This window comes from Aythya marila (genome assembly GCF_965140915.1).
Source record: "Aythya marila genome assembly, chromosome: 1".
NCBI lineage: Eukaryota > Metazoa > Chordata > Aves > Anseriformes > Anatidae > Aythya > Aythya marila.
The window spans coordinates 113,824,169-113,841,805 of record NC_139042.1 but is presented as its reverse complement, the minus strand read 5'-3'; the positions used below and the strand labels follow the sequence as shown (position 1 = coordinate 113,841,805).

Sequence of the window (17,637 nt, the reverse complement as noted above, 5' to 3'; positions counted from 1 at the left end):
TATTTACCTCACTGAAGGAAGGGGAATAACTTTCACCTCAGTTTGTCTTTGTCATCTGGATAAAATAGCATCTAATTTTCTTACCATATTTAAAGCATACATCTAGCACTATAACTTTTGATCAATTTTTATTGCTAACTTAATAACAACATCACAGTTATTCTTATATTTTTGGGGGGAAAAATATTTGAAGTTACTTCACATGAGGCAAAGTGAAATCTGGAGAGGATATTTGTGCTTCTCCAGAGTGTAAAAACTTACAGCATAATCATGCAGAAGACACTGATGCTGACAAAGGCAAAGGGTTTCCCTGTACAATGCTCTATTAATCTGTGGATCAGCTTCTGAAATATTGTTTGTATGGTAGTAACTCCCTGTGCTTAGTTTAGTGGAAGGCTTTCAGCATTAGGAGAACACTCACACATCACAGTAGCCCCCTGTAATAGTGGCAGTGGTGGCAGCAGCATTTGCTGTATGCTGAGAGGAGTATGAGGCTTGTGAGGTGTCTGAGGGGGTCTTCTGAGTCCTGATGCCTTGTGTTGGTCTCGTGACAGAGATTTCAGGGCCCTGGGGAGAGAACAAAAAGACTCAAGAGCCCAGATGATGTTTTCCTCAATCCTCTCCGTAATGTGGAGAGACAATTACATAGATGCCTATTCTGTAGGCAACTGGGGAAAATCCTGGCATTGGTTGCCCTCTTCATTATGGGAGACTTCAAATTCCCAGACATTAACTGGGATTATCGTACTGCTGTGGCTGGGAAATTCCCGAAGCATGTGAAGATGACTTCATGTCACAAGTACAGGAGTGAACCAACAAGGGAAGGAGACCTCCTGGATCTGTTGTTAGAGAACAGCCTTGTGAGAGAGGTGACAGCAAGTGTCTCAGCTACAGTGATCATGAATAAGCTGAGTTCACTATTTTTTGGTGTAAGGAGAGAAAAAAGGTCAGCAGAATTGCCACCCTAGCCTTTAAGACAGATTTTAAGCTTCTTGGGGAGCTAGTTAGCAGCATCCCCTGGGATCTGCTCTAGTGTGTTTAAGGGTCCATAAGAGACAGTTGATTCTTAAGAGCCACCTGTTAAAAGCCCAAGAGCAGACAACCCCACTGTGCTGCAAGTTAGGCAAGCAGGGTGGAAGACCAGCCTGATTGAACGGGAACTCTGCCTGAAACTAGGGCTGAACAAGAGTATATATGACCTCTGGAAGCAAGGCCTTGCTTCATGGGGAGAATACAGAGCTGTAGTCTGCATCTGCCTGGAGAAAAGCCAAAGCCTGACTTGCATTGACGCTGACCGCTGGGGTGTCAGACAATAAAAAAGGCTTTTTCAAGTATGCCAACAGCAAGATGTCAAATGAAAACATTGGGCTGATCAGGGGAGAAGGAAAAGGCAGAGGCATTTAATGCCTCTTTTGTTTTTGTATTTAACAGTAATGACAGATCTTGGGCTACCAGGACTTCAGAACTGTAGGACTGCTGGGGAGCAGTGACTTCCTCTGTGTGGTTACTGAAATTGTAAGGGATCACTTGTATCAACTCAACATTCATAAGTCCGTGGGACCTGATGGAGTTCACCAGCAAGTGCTGAAGGAATTATATCAGATGTTATAGCTGGACCCCTCTCAGCAATTTACTGAAGATCATGGTAGTCTGGGGAGGTCCCTGCTGACCAGAATCTAGTCAATGTTATATCTGCCCACAAACAAGGCGTGAGAGGAGACCCAGGAAACAACAGACCTATTAGTCTAACCTCAGTCCCTGGAAAAGTTGTGGAGAAGATTGTCCTGGAAGATGTTGAAAGGTACTTAAAGAACAAAGCTATTATCAGGCATAGTCAACGCAGGCTCATGAAGGGTAACTCCTGCCTTAGTAATTTGTTCTCCTTCTATTATAAGATAGATGAAGAGAAGGCAGTATATGTAATATTTCTGGATTTCAGTAGGGATGTTAATACCATCCTTCATAGCATCTTTCTGGATAAATTGTTCAGCTGTGAGATAAACAGGTTCACACTATGCTGGGTGATGAACTGGCTTGATGGTGGACCTCAAAGGGTTGTAGTAAATGGGCCTGCATGCAGTTGTCACTAGCAGTGTTCCTCAAGGCTCAGTTTTAGGGCTGGTTATGTTCAATGTTTTTTATCAGTGGTCTGGATGCATGAATGGAGTGCATCCTCAGGAAGTTTGCTCGTGATACTGAACTGGGAGGTGCTGTTCACTCCCTTGGGGGGGAGGAGAGGACTTGCAGAGGGATCTAGATAGATTGGAGCATTGGACAATCATTAGCAGGGTGAAGTTCAGTGAAGGAAAATAACTCATTCTGCATTTGGGACAGAATAATGCTGGACACGTGGATATACTGGGAGGTGAGTGGCTGGGGAGCAGCTCAGCAGAAAGGCATCTGGGGGTGCTGGTCAGCAGAAGTTTTAACATGAGCCAGCAGTGTGCCCTGGCAGCCAAGAGGGCAAACCTCACTTAAGGATTCATGAAACGTAGTCAGATGGCCAAAAGAGATGATTCTCCCACTGTATGTAGTGTTGGTGCAGTTGCACCTTGAATACTGTGTGCTGTTATGGTCTCCAAAATATAAAAAGGATGTTAAGGTCCTTGGATGCCTCCAGAGGGCAACAGAGCTGGTAAGAGGAAGGCATGTCCTGCCAAGAGAGGCTGAGAAGTGCTTGGGTTGTCCAGCCTGGAGAAGAGAATCCTTCAAGGTGATGCCACTACTCTCTGTAACTACATTCTGTTCTTCTATTTTACTTCTGGCAAAATGGTGTGCTTTTTTTTTTGTTGTTGTTGTTGTTTTACTTTTAACTGGGAGATGAATTATAGTAATGTAGGATAAGTGAGTTGTGGTATTTTTTCCTCTCTTAAAGTACTAAAGAGTTAAAAAGGCCCAGAGTTTATGGTATCATATGATATGGATAAAACAATTTGCAGTTCTAGCAGAAATAATAAAAAAATGACTGAGGGCATAAATACTGTGCTTCAGGGCATTAGCCAAAGACGGACATGCAGACAAGACGTATCTTAGTTTACAAGTACATTATGTAACTCTGGGATTTCTTTGCCCTATAGTAAATAATAATAATAATAATAATAATTCTATTGCTGGTTATGCCTATGGAGCATAGGTCTTGCAGCCAGACCTGTAACAGGTGAGTTCCAAGCATCTTTTCCATTCTATACATCTGCATTATTATGTTGCTAAATTTGTTAAGGTTTTTAGTCTAGGTTTGATATCTTTGAAGATAAACTCAGAATGTGCACATTTTTAATGATAAAAACTTGGCCTGTTGCCAGTGCTACTTCTGAACTTGTCCTAAGGAAGGAACTGAAACTGTTAATCACTTGAAAGTAAAGACAGCTCTATAGTTAGCATCCATTCAGGAAAGTACTGTTTTACATAGTCTGTAAATATTTAATTACCCAAGAAAGTAGGATGGGACTGTTATGGTACAAGTGACTTCCTGCCTTTGGTTGCAGAAAGGAGTCTCAGTTGGAAGCCTGTTGTATTTTAACAACTCAAAATATGTTGTCTGGAGAAGTTTATTTCTAGGTTGCAATAAGCAAATTTGAGTTTTCAAAAGGTACCCCACAACATCCTGTAAGAGTCAAAATGCTATTTTTCTTTGAAATGGTCATTTGTTATATGCAGCACTCTTGCTCAAGATGCTTACATTTATTTTCCTTTTTTATAGCTGCATAATTTTGCTCTCATTTCTTTTACTTGCTACTTTTTTTCTTGTTCATGGCAACTAATTTGATTAGATTTTAATGATGCATAGATTTTAGCACTGATTTGATGTGTTAACAAGCTGGAGTCTATTTCAGCTTAAAAGAAAAGACTATGAAAAGCCTATTCTATTCAGACTGACTTTGATGTCTAAAGTTACTTGATAGCATCTTCTAATATTCACAAATGAGCAACAGGGCAGATGAGATTACAATTGGAAACTCATTAAAGTAAATTGATGCCTCTTTTGGTCCTGGTCTTTGCTGTTAGCTGTCTTCAGCTTCAGAAGCAAGAGCAGTGCCTAGGGGAAAAGTGCAAGGCTTTTAATATTTATTTATTTTTTTTAACTTTTATTTTTTTAGCTGGGACAAGCAATCAAATTAATTCTTCTAGAATGGATGAAAAAAATGATCACCCAGCAGCTAAACCTGAAGATGAACTAAGTGTAAGTAGGCTGGCTTAAGCATTCTTGATTTCATACACTTCTTCAGACTATTAGATCCGCTATGATCTAATTATCAAGTATTAACTTTGACATTCTGGTTGGATTTGTTATACCTTTTGTATTTTACAGCTCAATCTGAAAATGTCAATGCTTGTTAGTGTATCTTCGGATTTTTAACAACATGTATTTTCAGGCTGAAATAATGGGATTGCTAGAGTGACAATATGAAAGGCTAATGTTGGTGTAATGTTCTTCCAAAAAGAAATCGATTGCTAGGCAAGAAAGTAAACAGTAGAGTAGGTGAAGTGCTTGTTTATTCCTGAAAAGATACGGAAGATGATTACTGCATGACTGTTAACCCACGACAACAAAGGGATTAAATAATTCAGTATATAGTGATAGTCAAACTGGAATTTTAGCTGGAAACCGCTTCTAGAATATAGGAAATAATAATAATAAAAAAAAAATGAATTAAGAATTGTGATTTTTATTCAGGGAAGGGAACAGCATAACTTTGCTATTTTCCTTAATACAAAGTGTTTATGTTACGCTATTTAACTTACGGAAATATTTATAACGTGGAGCACAATATTCAGTATTGCTCTGAATCCCATGTAACAGAAGTCTGCCTTGCAAGCTTTGATACATGAAGTGCATTTTTTTAAAAAAAGATTACAGTTGGAGTAGATGGAATGAAGACATTAATTGTTCCCAGCATACATTTATATTCTGATGGTGTCAATCCTGAGCAGTCTTTATTGATCCTTGACAGAGATCTCTGTACCTAATTTTTAAGAATGAATCTGTCTGGTTAGCTCTACAGACATCAATGAGAATGACATAGAACAACTTAAATATGTTTTTCTTGTGTCAGTCTTGATAAAAGCAGCAAGTGTCCCCACTGATCCATAAAGCAGCCCTAAGTTCAGGTGTTAGAGCTGAGAGCTCATCAAGCTGTCTCAAGTTGTCCTAATGAACACCTGAGACTATAGAGGAACTTAACAGGACAGATCATAGCTTTAAACAAACAAGCAGTTTGGTTTTGATCTTTACACATAATTGTACTTAAAGTTAAAAAAACAAATACATTTGGAAGACAGGCAAACTTACTCCTTTTTAAGAGCACTTATGAAAAATAAGTGCTGGTAGTTACTTTGTCTAGTTACCTAGACAAAAGATGAGAGTCAGGATATTTTCCCATTTAGCTTGAGGAAATTGTGAAGCATTCTACTGGGTCTTATTACTCTAATATTCAATTTATTCATTGTTCAACTCACCTTTGTACACTCTAAACACTGAAATGAAAGGTTGCTGTTATTTTTGACTATGGGCCTTGCAGGAGAATCTTTGTAATGACAGAGCTTATGTTCTTCCTCTCTGTGAGGATGTACAGAGCTCTCTTACCAACAGTATTACTAAGGCATAATATTAGAGAATCATAGATAAAGTTAGGCTCGTGGAAGCTTCTGAAGGGGATCTACTGAACACTTCTGTTCCAAACAGAGCTAGCATAAGGTCAGGCCAGATCTCTTGGGGCCTTGTCCCACTGAGTTGTGTGTATATGTAGGGACGCGGATTCCCTGACCTTGCTGGTATAGCCCAGGTGCCTGGCCCTCATGGTGAAATACTTTATTTTCCATGTGTCCAGAAGGAATTTCCCTTGCTGCCACATGTGACTGTTGTGGCTCTCTTCACTGTATATCACAGAGAAAATAGTGGTTTTGTGTTTTCTGTAAGCCACAGTAAGCAGGGAAATCTATGACTAGCTTTACTTGCATTGATTTTTGCCTTCTCATCTACAGCTAAATATCCCTGGAGCACTCAGCTTCTCACTGTGCAATACATGCCTTAGCCCCTCACTTCTCAGTAGTTGTTCCCTGGAATCGCTCCAGTTTATCAATGTATCTGTTGTACTGATGGGCTCATAACCAGACATAATAATTCACAAGTGGCTCTAACACTGCTGGAAAGAAGGAAACAACTTATTTCAGTTGATTTCATGGCAGTGCTTTGGCAAACGGCTAGTATTTATGCTTGGCATTTCCTTGGTGTTAAGCTCCAAAGGCATGTGTTTATTTTTTTATAGTCACTGAATGAATGTATCATCCCACATTAGTAATTTGGAGTGCAATTCTTAGCTAGGTGCTTCCTGACTTTGATAGTGTTCTTCCTCCTCCAGTGAAAAATAGGGATGAACAATGAGTTTTGTGCTCACATCTTTCATTCTACAGTAGGCCACAGATTCTTGCTATGTACCTTCTGAGAGGCTTTGAAGACAAGATGCTGTCAAACAGCCTGAGAACTTGTTGCAGTCACTCTCCTCAATGTCTACATCTTGTAGCTCTGTAGATGCTAAGGAGGACTACTCAGCTCAAAGAACAGCCAGATCTGCCCTAGATGAGGCATGTGCTGTTATATGTGCATCTGTTCTTGCGTGGTTGTGAGCTCTTCCATGTGTTTGAGCACTGAAGTGGAGGGATGATGGGGCAGGAGTCTGTCCCTCAGTAGAGTGAGTCCACCTGCACCTTGAACAAATGATGCACCAGGCTGTGTCAAAGACTTCTGGTTTGTGTTCCTGGGAGATCATGTAGCTCTGAGTAGGTCCCAGCCACAGGTGAGATCCATCTTGAAAATGTCATTGAAATTAATTAAGCTGGCCTGAGAAGGAAGTGGTTTTGTTTCTGGAACAGCAGTCATGTTTTGACCATGGGCTGGGAAGACGCATGAATAGTGTGCGTACACGTGTTTCCTAGTTACTTAGCATGTAAAGGACAAGTTAGTGTATATGGAAAAGGATTGATTACTTGAATATCATAATACCACCTTCTTCCAGCTTCACACAAATGGAGGAATGACTGACTGGACATATGTCTGCCTGTACGCAGAACTTGCATCAAAACAGCAAATGTTTGGGTAGTGAGAAGGCTTGCTAGGTCACGTTAGCAAGCCACCAGTGAAAAGCTGCTGTTCTGCAGTACTTGTGTATGTATATACATCTCAGCTGCAGCCAGTGCAAGGTATTTCAAGGCTACCTGTCCTTTAGACAAAATAGGGCTAATTTATGTTAATGAAAGATGCCCAAGGATATATGTATTTGTTCATATGGTTAATGTTAGATGGCTGTTGCATGGTGAGCTGTTATCCTAGGGTATGCTGTGTTTTTACTTCTGTATGCCATGGGGTTGGACTGTTTTGTATCTGCAAGCGTCTGGACCTTACTTCTCTGCAGTTTTAAACTGCTACTGTATTAACAATAGTTTTGTATGTGAGTAACAGAAAAATGTGTGTGGGATTCTGTTCTAGCTGTTGGTCGGTCAGCTGCTGTTTGCAATGTTCCACATTCGCTTGTTGTCTTCCACCTTGTTTTAGGTAGCCAGCATTTCAGTCCAAATGGTATCTGCAGAAGATAAGTTGGCAAAGAGGATTCTGGCAAGGAAAAAACATGACAAATTGAAGAAAAAAGAGAAGTTGCTGTGGAATTTTCAAAACAAAATAATTATTTTTACCCTCATTCTATTTATTTTAGGAGTTGTAACCTGGACTTTACTTTGGCTCTTCATTGGTGAGTTGCTGAAAGCTCACACTGACTTCAAATATCACTACTCCTAGTAGCACTTTTATTTTATATACCAGTTGCTTGTAGGATCTCACTTGTTCTGAAGGCTCTTCCTAAAATAAGCATAAAACCTGGAATACCTTTGTTACGCTTCACAGGGTTCAATGAACAAGGAATTATAGCAGTAGGCACAACTGCTGTTTTAGGAAGTGTGATTTCCAGCCCCCACACACCCCTTCCAACCCAAGACTTACACAAAAGTTTTGTGTATGTGCGCTAGTTAATTGTGTAGACAACTCCCCTAACTTGATTCCACAAAGATTCTGACCTCCACTGCATTTCTTGGCCTGCTAGAGACTGGGTAAGATATCTGTGCCTTAGGCAGAATAGATTTTAAAAGGCTAAAAAGACAGTAAAATATGGAAAGCAAATACTTGATCTGTAATTGTTTTGTTTTTTGTTTTGTTTTCTTTTGTTTTAAAGAAGTGCTGCCTAAGATTCCTTAGGCATATTCTTGAACTTGGATGCTGACATGACTTCTGTTACAGTTGGTTTGTACTGTGGTGTCTTAGGTTGTGTGTAGGAAGCAGGTGCTTGATTAGTCTCCATATTTTGGTACTCATCTAGAAAAAAATGTCTTTGAATACATAAGGTTGATTTGGTAGTCTTCTCCACTTTAAGGTTGAATAGATTAACTTGGTTTAAAATTTGATCAGAAAAAAATGTTTTGTTGTTACTTGAAAATAATTGGGGTCTGTCTTTGTTTCTTGCAGTTCAGGCAGAAAACAAAGATGTGTTGTACTTTGTTGGGCTGTTTCGTGTTGCCAACATAGAATTTCTCCCAGAATATAGGCAGAAGGAATCGAAAGAATTTCTCTCTGTGGCGCAGAACGTGCAGCATGTGGTAAGATGAGTGGGCTGCTTGGTTAACAAAAAGTAGCAAAAAGACCAGAGCTGTGATCAATAATTGCAAATCTCAGGTGCCATCGAGTCTGCTGTAGCATTGTGTAGTTTTTATTTTCCTCCTTATGCCCTTTCAGAAGACTGCAGATGTGGCTAGCTGAAGGCAGGAAGGAACTGGGTGCTTTTAGCTTGTTAACCACAAACTAAATTTTGGAAAGGTCTGTTTGACATACACATTGACTAAAATTTTACACATTATTCCCCACAAACCAGTCTATGAACAGAGCTCTACAAAAAACCTTCAAAATTGCCACTTTTGAGACACTGATGAAATCTTTTGCATTCAAAGTGGTATCTGCTGCCAGTCTTCTGTCTTAGAACATCTATAATTACACTACAGCTCTCATATGCTTTTACACTTAGTTTCCTTCTGATGCCAGTTATTCCAAAGAACACTATTCCTCCCAAACACCTTGCACCAGTCACAGCAGAAACAGCACTCAGTCGTAGGCAGTTACAGCTGCTCTACAGCAGGCAGAGGTGGCTGTCTCAATGCAACCAGAGATTATTGAACAATTACCAAGTTTTGGTCATCTTATAGCATGAACTCATGCTCCTATTTGCGAGCTCTTTGATCAGAGGGAAGATTTCTTGATGACCCAAAGTGCTTACAGGCCAGGGGTGTGGGAGCAGTGCAGGTATTGTCCCTCCAAATTTACCAGGGAGCAGTTTCAACCTGCTGTGGGCCATTTGTCTTGTTCTTGTCCCAGAGCATCCTGCCATCTTCTCACACAGCAGAGAGAGGTGACAGACAAGAACATGTGAACTGCCAGTGCCACCGTCTTCTACTTGGACATAACTTGGAAATGATTTTTTTCTCTAATCTCAACCAATACTCACCAATAGATTCTGCACTGCTAATAATGTGCATTTCAGTTACATGACTATTGGCTAAAAAGGCTAGCAGGAATGTTGGGAATCTGAGTTTGTAAGGTTTTTGTCTTTTTTTGTTCTAATTGAAAAACTTTTGTTTATGACTTCTGTGTCAGAGGCCTCTAGAACAATAGCTGAAGAACCTCTCAAGTTAGACTCATTCCCCCTTTGACAGTAAAAGCAATACATAGATAGAATCCCTCATAGCTTAATCTGGAGACAGATTTAGCTCTGCTCATTTTACTTAGGCCCTTAAACTGATTGCTCCAACTTGGTGTCAAATGATGAAGATTATGGACTAACATCCATATGACTTTGAGAGCCTTGGCTTCAAAAGAATCCTAGTTACAGTCCCGTGGGCATTAATTAAGCAGCAGGAAGCGAGGCTGAACAGCTTGAGGTACGTGCCACCTGGTGGTGCTAGTGGTGTGCCTCCTTCAACAAGGATAAGGAAGGTTACCGTCGCGTGCTTATCTAAAGAACTGGTGAAAGCGGGAGTATGCTTTCCCAAAAGCTGTCCTGCATCAAGAAAGGGGCAGAATTTTCCACTCTTCACATATTTTACACTATATTGGAAAGAAATATATTAATGCTAAGCTGCTACTTGGGGAAAAAAAATAGACACAAATGGAATGAAAAGGCAGGAAGTTGCCCATAAACAATGGAGGGGGGGGGGAAAAAAATACCTAAAAGATAACTAATCCCCTGAAAAAAAAAAAAACAGCTCGCCCAAAACAAGCCAAACAAACAAAAAAACAACCCACACCCCTTAAAGCAATCCTGAACTGTCTCCTTAAAAACGAGTGTACAAAAACACCCTCCAAAACCAAAGACACCATCAAAAAAAAAAAAAAAAAAAACACACAAAAGCAAAAAGCAAACAAACAAAAATCCTCAGCCCAAGAACACAACAGAAACAAGAAATAAAACAAACAAACAAACAAAAAAAAAACAAAATGAAAAACAAAGTAAAGATATCACAAAAGAAACACCTCATAAAAACAACAGTAAAATAACCCGAAACCAAGAAAGCAAAATGACAAAAAATAAATAAAAAGAAAGACAGACAAAAAGAACAAAAAATTCCCCCCCAAAACAGAAGCAATAAAAGCAACTGCCTTAAAAGCAAAAAAAAAAATAAAAAATAAAAAAAAAATCATAAAACCACCACCAAAAATCCAACTACAAAAAAGTAAAGAAATAATAACAAAAAGAAAAAGTAAAAACAAAAACAGAAAAAGGGGGTGAAGAACCGAGGAAAAAATATCCAAAGAACACAGAAGAAAGAAAAAAAGTCAAAACACCCCTCAAAAGAAAAAAAAAATGAAAACAAATCCCAAACTATAGTGACAAAAAAAAAAAAAACTAACTAAAATACCCATAAAACAATACAAAATGACAATACATAAAATGTAAAAAAAAAAAAAAAAAAAAAAAAACAAACGACAAAAAGCAAGCAAAATCCCCTGTTCTCCAAAACCAAGAGAAGGCAACAACCAGAACAAGTAAAAATAAAATATTTAATCTTAAAAACTTTTAAAACTCCCTCAGAAAAAAAGGACAACTCCCTAAAAATCTCTACCCTATAAAAAGAAAATAACTAAATCAGAGAAAGCAAAAAAGCAACAACAAAAAACGATACTCCAACTTAAAATAAAATAAAAATACAGAAAATGGAAAAAAAGACAAAATACAAAACCCCATAAAAATAGAACAAGAAAAAATGATCAATTCCCCAAGCTAACAAAGAATAGTAATAATACGTTAATAAAATTACAAAAAAAAAAAAAAAGACAAAAGAACCCCTCATAGCCTCCCCAAGAAATAAGAAAATACTAAAACAAACAAAAAAGAATCCCTCCTAAAGAGGAAAAAAACAAAACAACAACAACAAAACAAACAGAAAAATACTGACGATTAATGAAAGAATCAAAGAAAAGGGAATATAAGAAAGAAACAGAGAAAAGAAAAACAAAGAAAAGCAGTGAAGGGGAGGGAAAAAAAAAAAAGAGGATAAAAAACAACTCCCCAATAAATAAAAAAGCATCCCCAAAAGTAACACCCTCAAAAAGTTAAAAAACAACACAAACACACACAAAAAAGTACAGAAATACACATAAAACAGAAATAAAAACAAAACCAAAACAAGAACAAAATTAGCAACAGAAGTAAAAAAAAGTGTAAAAAAAAAAAAAAAAAAAAAAAAAGGCACAGCAAGCCCAACCCCATGTGACCACCTGGATTTGGCCCCCTCTGGGGGCTGTAGCTGTCCCTTGTTGCTCTGAGAGGAGGGGTCAGTGTTTTGCATTTCCAGAGGCCCCTTCCGGCCCCAGCCATACCATGGCTTTGCTGAAGAGCTTGGACGCACCCTTACCTGAACCTTAGTGGCAGTCGCTGCATGGCACGTCAGAGGCTTGTTTTCTTTTCCCAGTGACTGGCTCAGAATGTTTGGCACTGGGAGAGGGTGGGCCCCTGCACTTGAGATTCTTCTGGAAGAAGAACACGCACCCTTTCCAAAACTCATTTATTTTGGACCAGTGTTCACTGTATGTGTCAGCTGGCCCCGTGCAGAAGGTTTGGTGTTTGCTGGGGGTGCTGGAGCTGGTAGGGATGCGTGGCAGAGCTGGCCCAATCATGTTTGCTGCTCTGCCCAGCATGTCTGCTGTGTATCAGGACAGGTGGGTTCATGGCTTCCTTTTGGTGCAAGAGAGCATGTTCCTGGGACATCCCAGACACAGGATATCTCAAGGTATGCCTGTTTTTCAACAATGCTTAATCTTCACCGGCTTTATACTTTCTCTTTCAGATGAACTTGGTTTACAGAACCTCCTCTTTCTCCAAGTTTTATAAGCAGGCCACTGTTTCAGAAGTCAGGTAAAAAACTGTGGTTAATGTGTCTGTGTTTTTGCTGGATAGCGTAATGAGCCCACAGGAGAAGCCTCTTTTTTTTATTTTTTTTTGTGTGTGTGTGGTCTTCAGAAAGTTTTCAGCATAATGGTAATCCATGTTTTTTTTTTTTTTATTATTATTTTTTATTGTTATTATTTCAGTAACAACAATAATGGAGGCCTTCTTATCCACTTCTGGGTTGTATTTGTGGTACCGCAGCCAAAAGGCCAAGTGCTGTGTGAGGACTGCGTGGCTGCCATTTTAAAGGACTCCATTCAGACAAGCATCCTTAACCGCACCTCAGTGGGAAGTCTTCAGGGTCTCGCGGTTGACATGGATTCCATTGTGCTAAGTGGTTAGTAAAAGCATGCGTCCCTACTGTTGAAGAAGCACTTATTAACAACAAGTATTTATCTCAGAGTAGCAGATTTTAGAAATATACCAAAGTCTTTATCCTGTGTCTCTTATGGTGGGACTGGTGGGGGGGGGAAAAAAAAAAAAGAACAGACTGGAGGTCATATTAAGGTACAAAATGGTTTTGTCACTGATGCAAAGTTTATGTTCTAACTCAGGAGCTAAGCCTGACAACTCGTAGCCAGCTCAGATTTGGGTTAGGCTGCAACCTAAAACGTATTAAAAGATGAAGTGTCTTATTCTATACAAGGATCAAACTTTAGCATCACCATGGAAAATGGGATTGTTGTTACATTTCTGTTAGATTTAAAAAAAATGCAAACATAAAGCTGCTTATTCATTAAACAGTTTCTATATCCTGTGCTGTTTTTGTCTGTGGAGGAAATAACCAAGACAGGTTCAAGAACCTGTTTAATCTAACTAGTTACAAAGTAGCGTATGATTTTCAGCTCTACAAATAAAGGATGGAACAAGCTTCATTTGAACAGCTCTGCCCAGCTGAAAGCTGAAAAACAGTTTGTGGCCAAGGGTGGGGAAATAACTCCCTGGGTTTTTCTGCCTCAGGCCTTCAATTAAATTGGACTGCTCAATTGACCAGCAATACCCTCATCCCTCGGGCACTGAGGATGCCTGGGGACATGACAGCTGCTTCCAAGGATGGTAGCAGAATTTGTGGAGATGGTGTGGGATTGAGTAGTCTCCCACATCGAGAGCTGTTTTATTCTGTGTGCTTAGTGAAGCATGATTGAATCAAACACTGAATTCTGGATGTTCTGCATATTAGAAGACTCACAAAACCTTTTTTTCTATGCAGCAGGTCTTCGGTCAGATTATTGGTCAACAACAGGAACAGGTAATTCACTACTTGGCAATTTTGTGGCAGAAGTGTGGTGGAGAACAAAGCTCCTCATTCATGTCTTCAGACACAAAGATATTACTTAGTGTTAATTTAAAAGGGTTAAATTCAGTCTTGGTATTTATGTCCTGACTTTGCTGTAAGAGGGTCCAAGAGTCCTGCATATGGCAAATACATAAACTATCTGCCTTTATTTTGAGTGGTAAAATTCAGCTGTGCCTGGTGGCAGGATGGGAAATAAATTCTGTCACTCACTTTTTTCTATTCACTCCATCTTTTTTCTAACTTGGGCAGCACTGGATTTGAATCTATTTTTTGGCTTTCACCCTGAACAATAGTAATGCTTTTATCCATCCTTTATCATCATTTACTCCATTTTCTCCAAGATTAATGTTGTGTTTTTCTTTTGAATGAGATCCCTAGCAGAAGTTAGTCTAAGTAGTTCAACTTTTCCAGGGTAATGGGAGACACTATTCATATACCTCCTTGGTTTTGTGTTCTACGTTTCCCGGTGGGGTTCTTTGGTGGTATGCAGAGACTTTACAAGACAACATGTACATTCTAAAAGTACATCCCAGTTGTGTTCACTACTATACGGAACAGATAACTGGGTTGTATTTTGAGGGCAATGGAGTAACTTTTTAATGAAGATGTACCTAGTAATTGGTTTAGACCCAGCACTGGGATGGAGGTTTTTTAAAGGATGGGTTGGATAAAGGACTTGTACAGATTCAGCTGGTGCAACTGACTTGCATTGCCACACTATATGGCTGAGCAGGGTCTCTTAATGATTGTACCTAGCTTCAGTTTCAAACTGGTATGCTTATATTGCTTCTAGATTTAGTGTTAGCTCTGACTTAGATACACCATGCTTCACCAGCAGCGAGCTAGTCACACTGTTAATTGCATAATAGCAATAAAGGCAGTCACATAATTCTACAGAGTTTCATATCAAAACTGGCTTTGTTAAGGCTGAGGAAAAAAAAAAAAACTATTATTAAAAGAAAAAAAAAAAAGTTGCTGGGAAGATACAAAAGAAGAAGGAAGAACAATGGGTCAACCAAAGCTTTAAATAGTTACAACAGTAACTGAACATGAAGAGCATGTGACTCTTACAAATTGTTCATAAGCATTTATAACGTCTGTTTCAAGACTATAAATTAGAAGTGGAAGTCAAAGCCTGCTATTTCCTGTCTTGGTTGACTCAAAGTAAACGTTGGCCTTTTAACTGCTAGTTAACAATTGATGGCAAAATTCCACAGTGCTGTAACTGATGTTCCACCACGGTAACTATTTAAGATACTTGTTTCTGTAATAGGCAGAGTCATGCAAATATTCACTTTGGGTCTTATTTTCCCTAATTTGCTCTTTTGTTTCTTCTTACCTTTCAAAAGAGCTATGTTAAGAGTTCTAAGTATGACCAAACAAAAAAATCCCTAAGCTTTTTGTTGGATGGGAACTGGAACATCAAACTGAAACAAAGATGTTAATATATTTGACTTGAAAGCCACAATTGTATTAGCTTAATTAGAAAATTGGATCGAAGTAGGGTAATTTTCTGGTGACTCTTTTCTAAGTTACGACATGAATGGAATTTTGATTTTTTTTTTTTTTTTAGTAAAACTAGGTTGTGTAGGCTAGTCTGTACTGCGTATATTTCACAGTACTTCCATTTCTATCAGTGACTTCTAATGCTTTAAAAGCTTTCAGGACCTGACATGAGAAAATCCAGGTTCAAATTCCTTTTGACCTTGCTTTGAGCAGGAAGTTGAACAGCAAAGGTCCTAGCATCCCTTACAAATGGAATTAATAGGTGAATCTGTTGTAGCATGTCCAGCTCATTTCACATAAAACATTGAGTAGCTTGATTTTTGAGCAGTAATCTATAAAACCTAGAGTAGTATGAAAATGTGTGTATATGTGTATATATATATATATATTTGTCTTTTTTTAAAATAAATATCCAAATACTTGTAGGGGTGAGCAGCTGATATCTATCCTGGCAGTAGATGAACGTTTCCCAGGTAACAACTGTTTCACTTAAGTCATTTATCCTCTGGAGTTTCCACAGAGATTTGTTAACAGCAAATATGTGTTGTACAAAATGGCAGTGCTTTGGCACTAGTACCCCTACATGTTTTTATTTACAGTGCTGTTTGCCAAGCTCTGCAGCTTTATGAATAGACATTTCCTTGACCAGAGACTTGTAACTGAGATGAAAACAGTGAACAGCATAGGCTACTTTGTTTTTCCTCTTTGGATATGCTTTCGTATGTTGCTTTACTTCATAATTATATATAGGATCTTTTTTTTTTTTTTTTTTTTTTTTTTTTTTTTTTTGTACTCCCATGCATGGATTTACCAGTTTCAGAGCAGATGTTCAGTGTTGGAAATATGTTTCCACAGGAACAAATTGTATGTATGATCTGCATGCTGATCGTCTACATGAGCACTTTCCTTTGGATATCCATGCTACCTCAGGGGGAACGATCTGCTATCTTAAACTGATTGCGTTAGTCGGTCATCTTATTCGTCTTTCAATAGTATCCCTTCAGATTGGAGCAGATAACTGCATCACTGACTCGCTAACCATTTATGACTCTCTGATGCCAATCAAACATAAGATACTGTACCGGTGAGTATAAATTTTAATTGAGAAGTCACTGGCATTCTTTTTTTTCCTGAAGATTTGTCATCTGTTTTTTTTCTTTGTTTAAAGTACTTTGATCTTCATGTTATATACAGAACACCAAAATTACTTCCCCCCAAAAAGTAGAAAAGTAATTAAAGAGAACTTAATATTCTTCAGATGCTTTGTTATTCTTCAGATAGACTGTATCCTCACCTACATATCAAAATATAAGAAGTTCATACGTTACTGGGTGGAATTTTTCTTGTCAGGAAACATGTTAACTAAAACAAATTGTCAAAATTCCATCCTATAAGTGAACTTTTCTTCCCTATGAAGACTAGTGTTCCTAGGAAGACTGAAGTTGTAAAACTAAGTATCCTGATTCTTTGTATACTTCACTTTTTTCTTTAGTGCCTTTTTAAGCTGCTTTATTTGAGTTGTTCAGACTTTTTAAAATCTAGAGTTGAAACTGATGTGTCAAGGCATGTGAATTACTACTTTCATCTTTTATGATCTAGAATTTTTGTCTGGAATTTTTTGAATGAAATTCCTGGTTATTAATTCCGTAGGACTCTGTCAGACTGAAAAGTGAGGGGAGCATCTCCATCAAGTGGATAAAGAGCTCAGTGTTCTGACCACTGAAAGCCCTTTCTCTGGCCTGTCGGTGTATATATAAGCCTCAAAAGAGAGCCTTCCAGTTATCTTAGAGATCTGTTCTCCAGTGACCTGGAACATTCACTGACTTCTCTGTAAAGCAGCAGATGATGTTCATTTACTAGTACCTGTAGAGATTGCAGGTGTTTCTAACTGGCCTTTTAAGAAGTACACTTCCGTGCATAAGAGCATGCTTTTTTATTTTCCCCCCACTAGGCTTTGAAGTATGTGAGTACTGTAGCAGTGGAAAGCAAAGAATGAGAGCAATGTATTGTTGATACAAATGGCTTAGATATGTACTCTCCATTATTCCTCCTCAGAGCGTGCGAGCCAGCTGATTCATTGGTGTCACTTGTGTCCACAAATAACCTCATGCTGGTAATGTTTAAGGCAGCACAGATAAGTGAACGGAAGGCGTTCCATGGCTATTTTGAGATCATTACACAAGAAAGTAGGTTTGTAATGTATTTGGAGATGTATTTGTTGTATTGTTTCTATCTCAGAGCCCCATGTGGCGATGTTATGGATAAATGACTCCTTGCAAATCTGTATCTTTTTTTTTTTCTTTTTTTCTCCCACATCCCTGTCTCTCTTCTTCATGTCCTCTGCATTATTAAGTG

At 38.6% G+C, this 17,637-nt stretch overlaps 1 protein-coding gene across 1 annotated transcript in view; it reads left to right on the top strand.

Annotated features, from left to right (window-relative positions):
- Positions 1-4,129: 4,129 nt before the first annotated feature.
- Positions 4,130-17,637, top strand: part of TMPRSS7 (transmembrane serine protease 7) — a gene marked incomplete at both ends in the record, with an annotated part of 30,293 nt that continues 16,785 nt past the window's right edge. Inside the window, 8 exons of the mRNA XM_082751582.1 lie at positions 4,130-4,180; positions 7,550-7,742; positions 8,510-8,640; positions 12,379-12,446; positions 12,623-12,816; positions 13,690-13,728; positions 16,138-16,366; positions 17,338-17,468. Coding sequence (XP_082607708.1) covers positions 4,130-4,180; positions 7,550-7,742; positions 8,510-8,640; positions 12,379-12,446; positions 12,623-12,816; positions 13,690-13,728; positions 16,138-16,366; positions 17,338-17,468 — 1,036 coding nt within the window. The remainder of the gene's footprint in view (positions 4,181-7,549; positions 7,743-8,509; positions 8,641-12,378; positions 12,447-12,622; positions 12,817-13,689; positions 13,729-16,137; positions 16,367-17,337; positions 17,469-17,637) is intronic.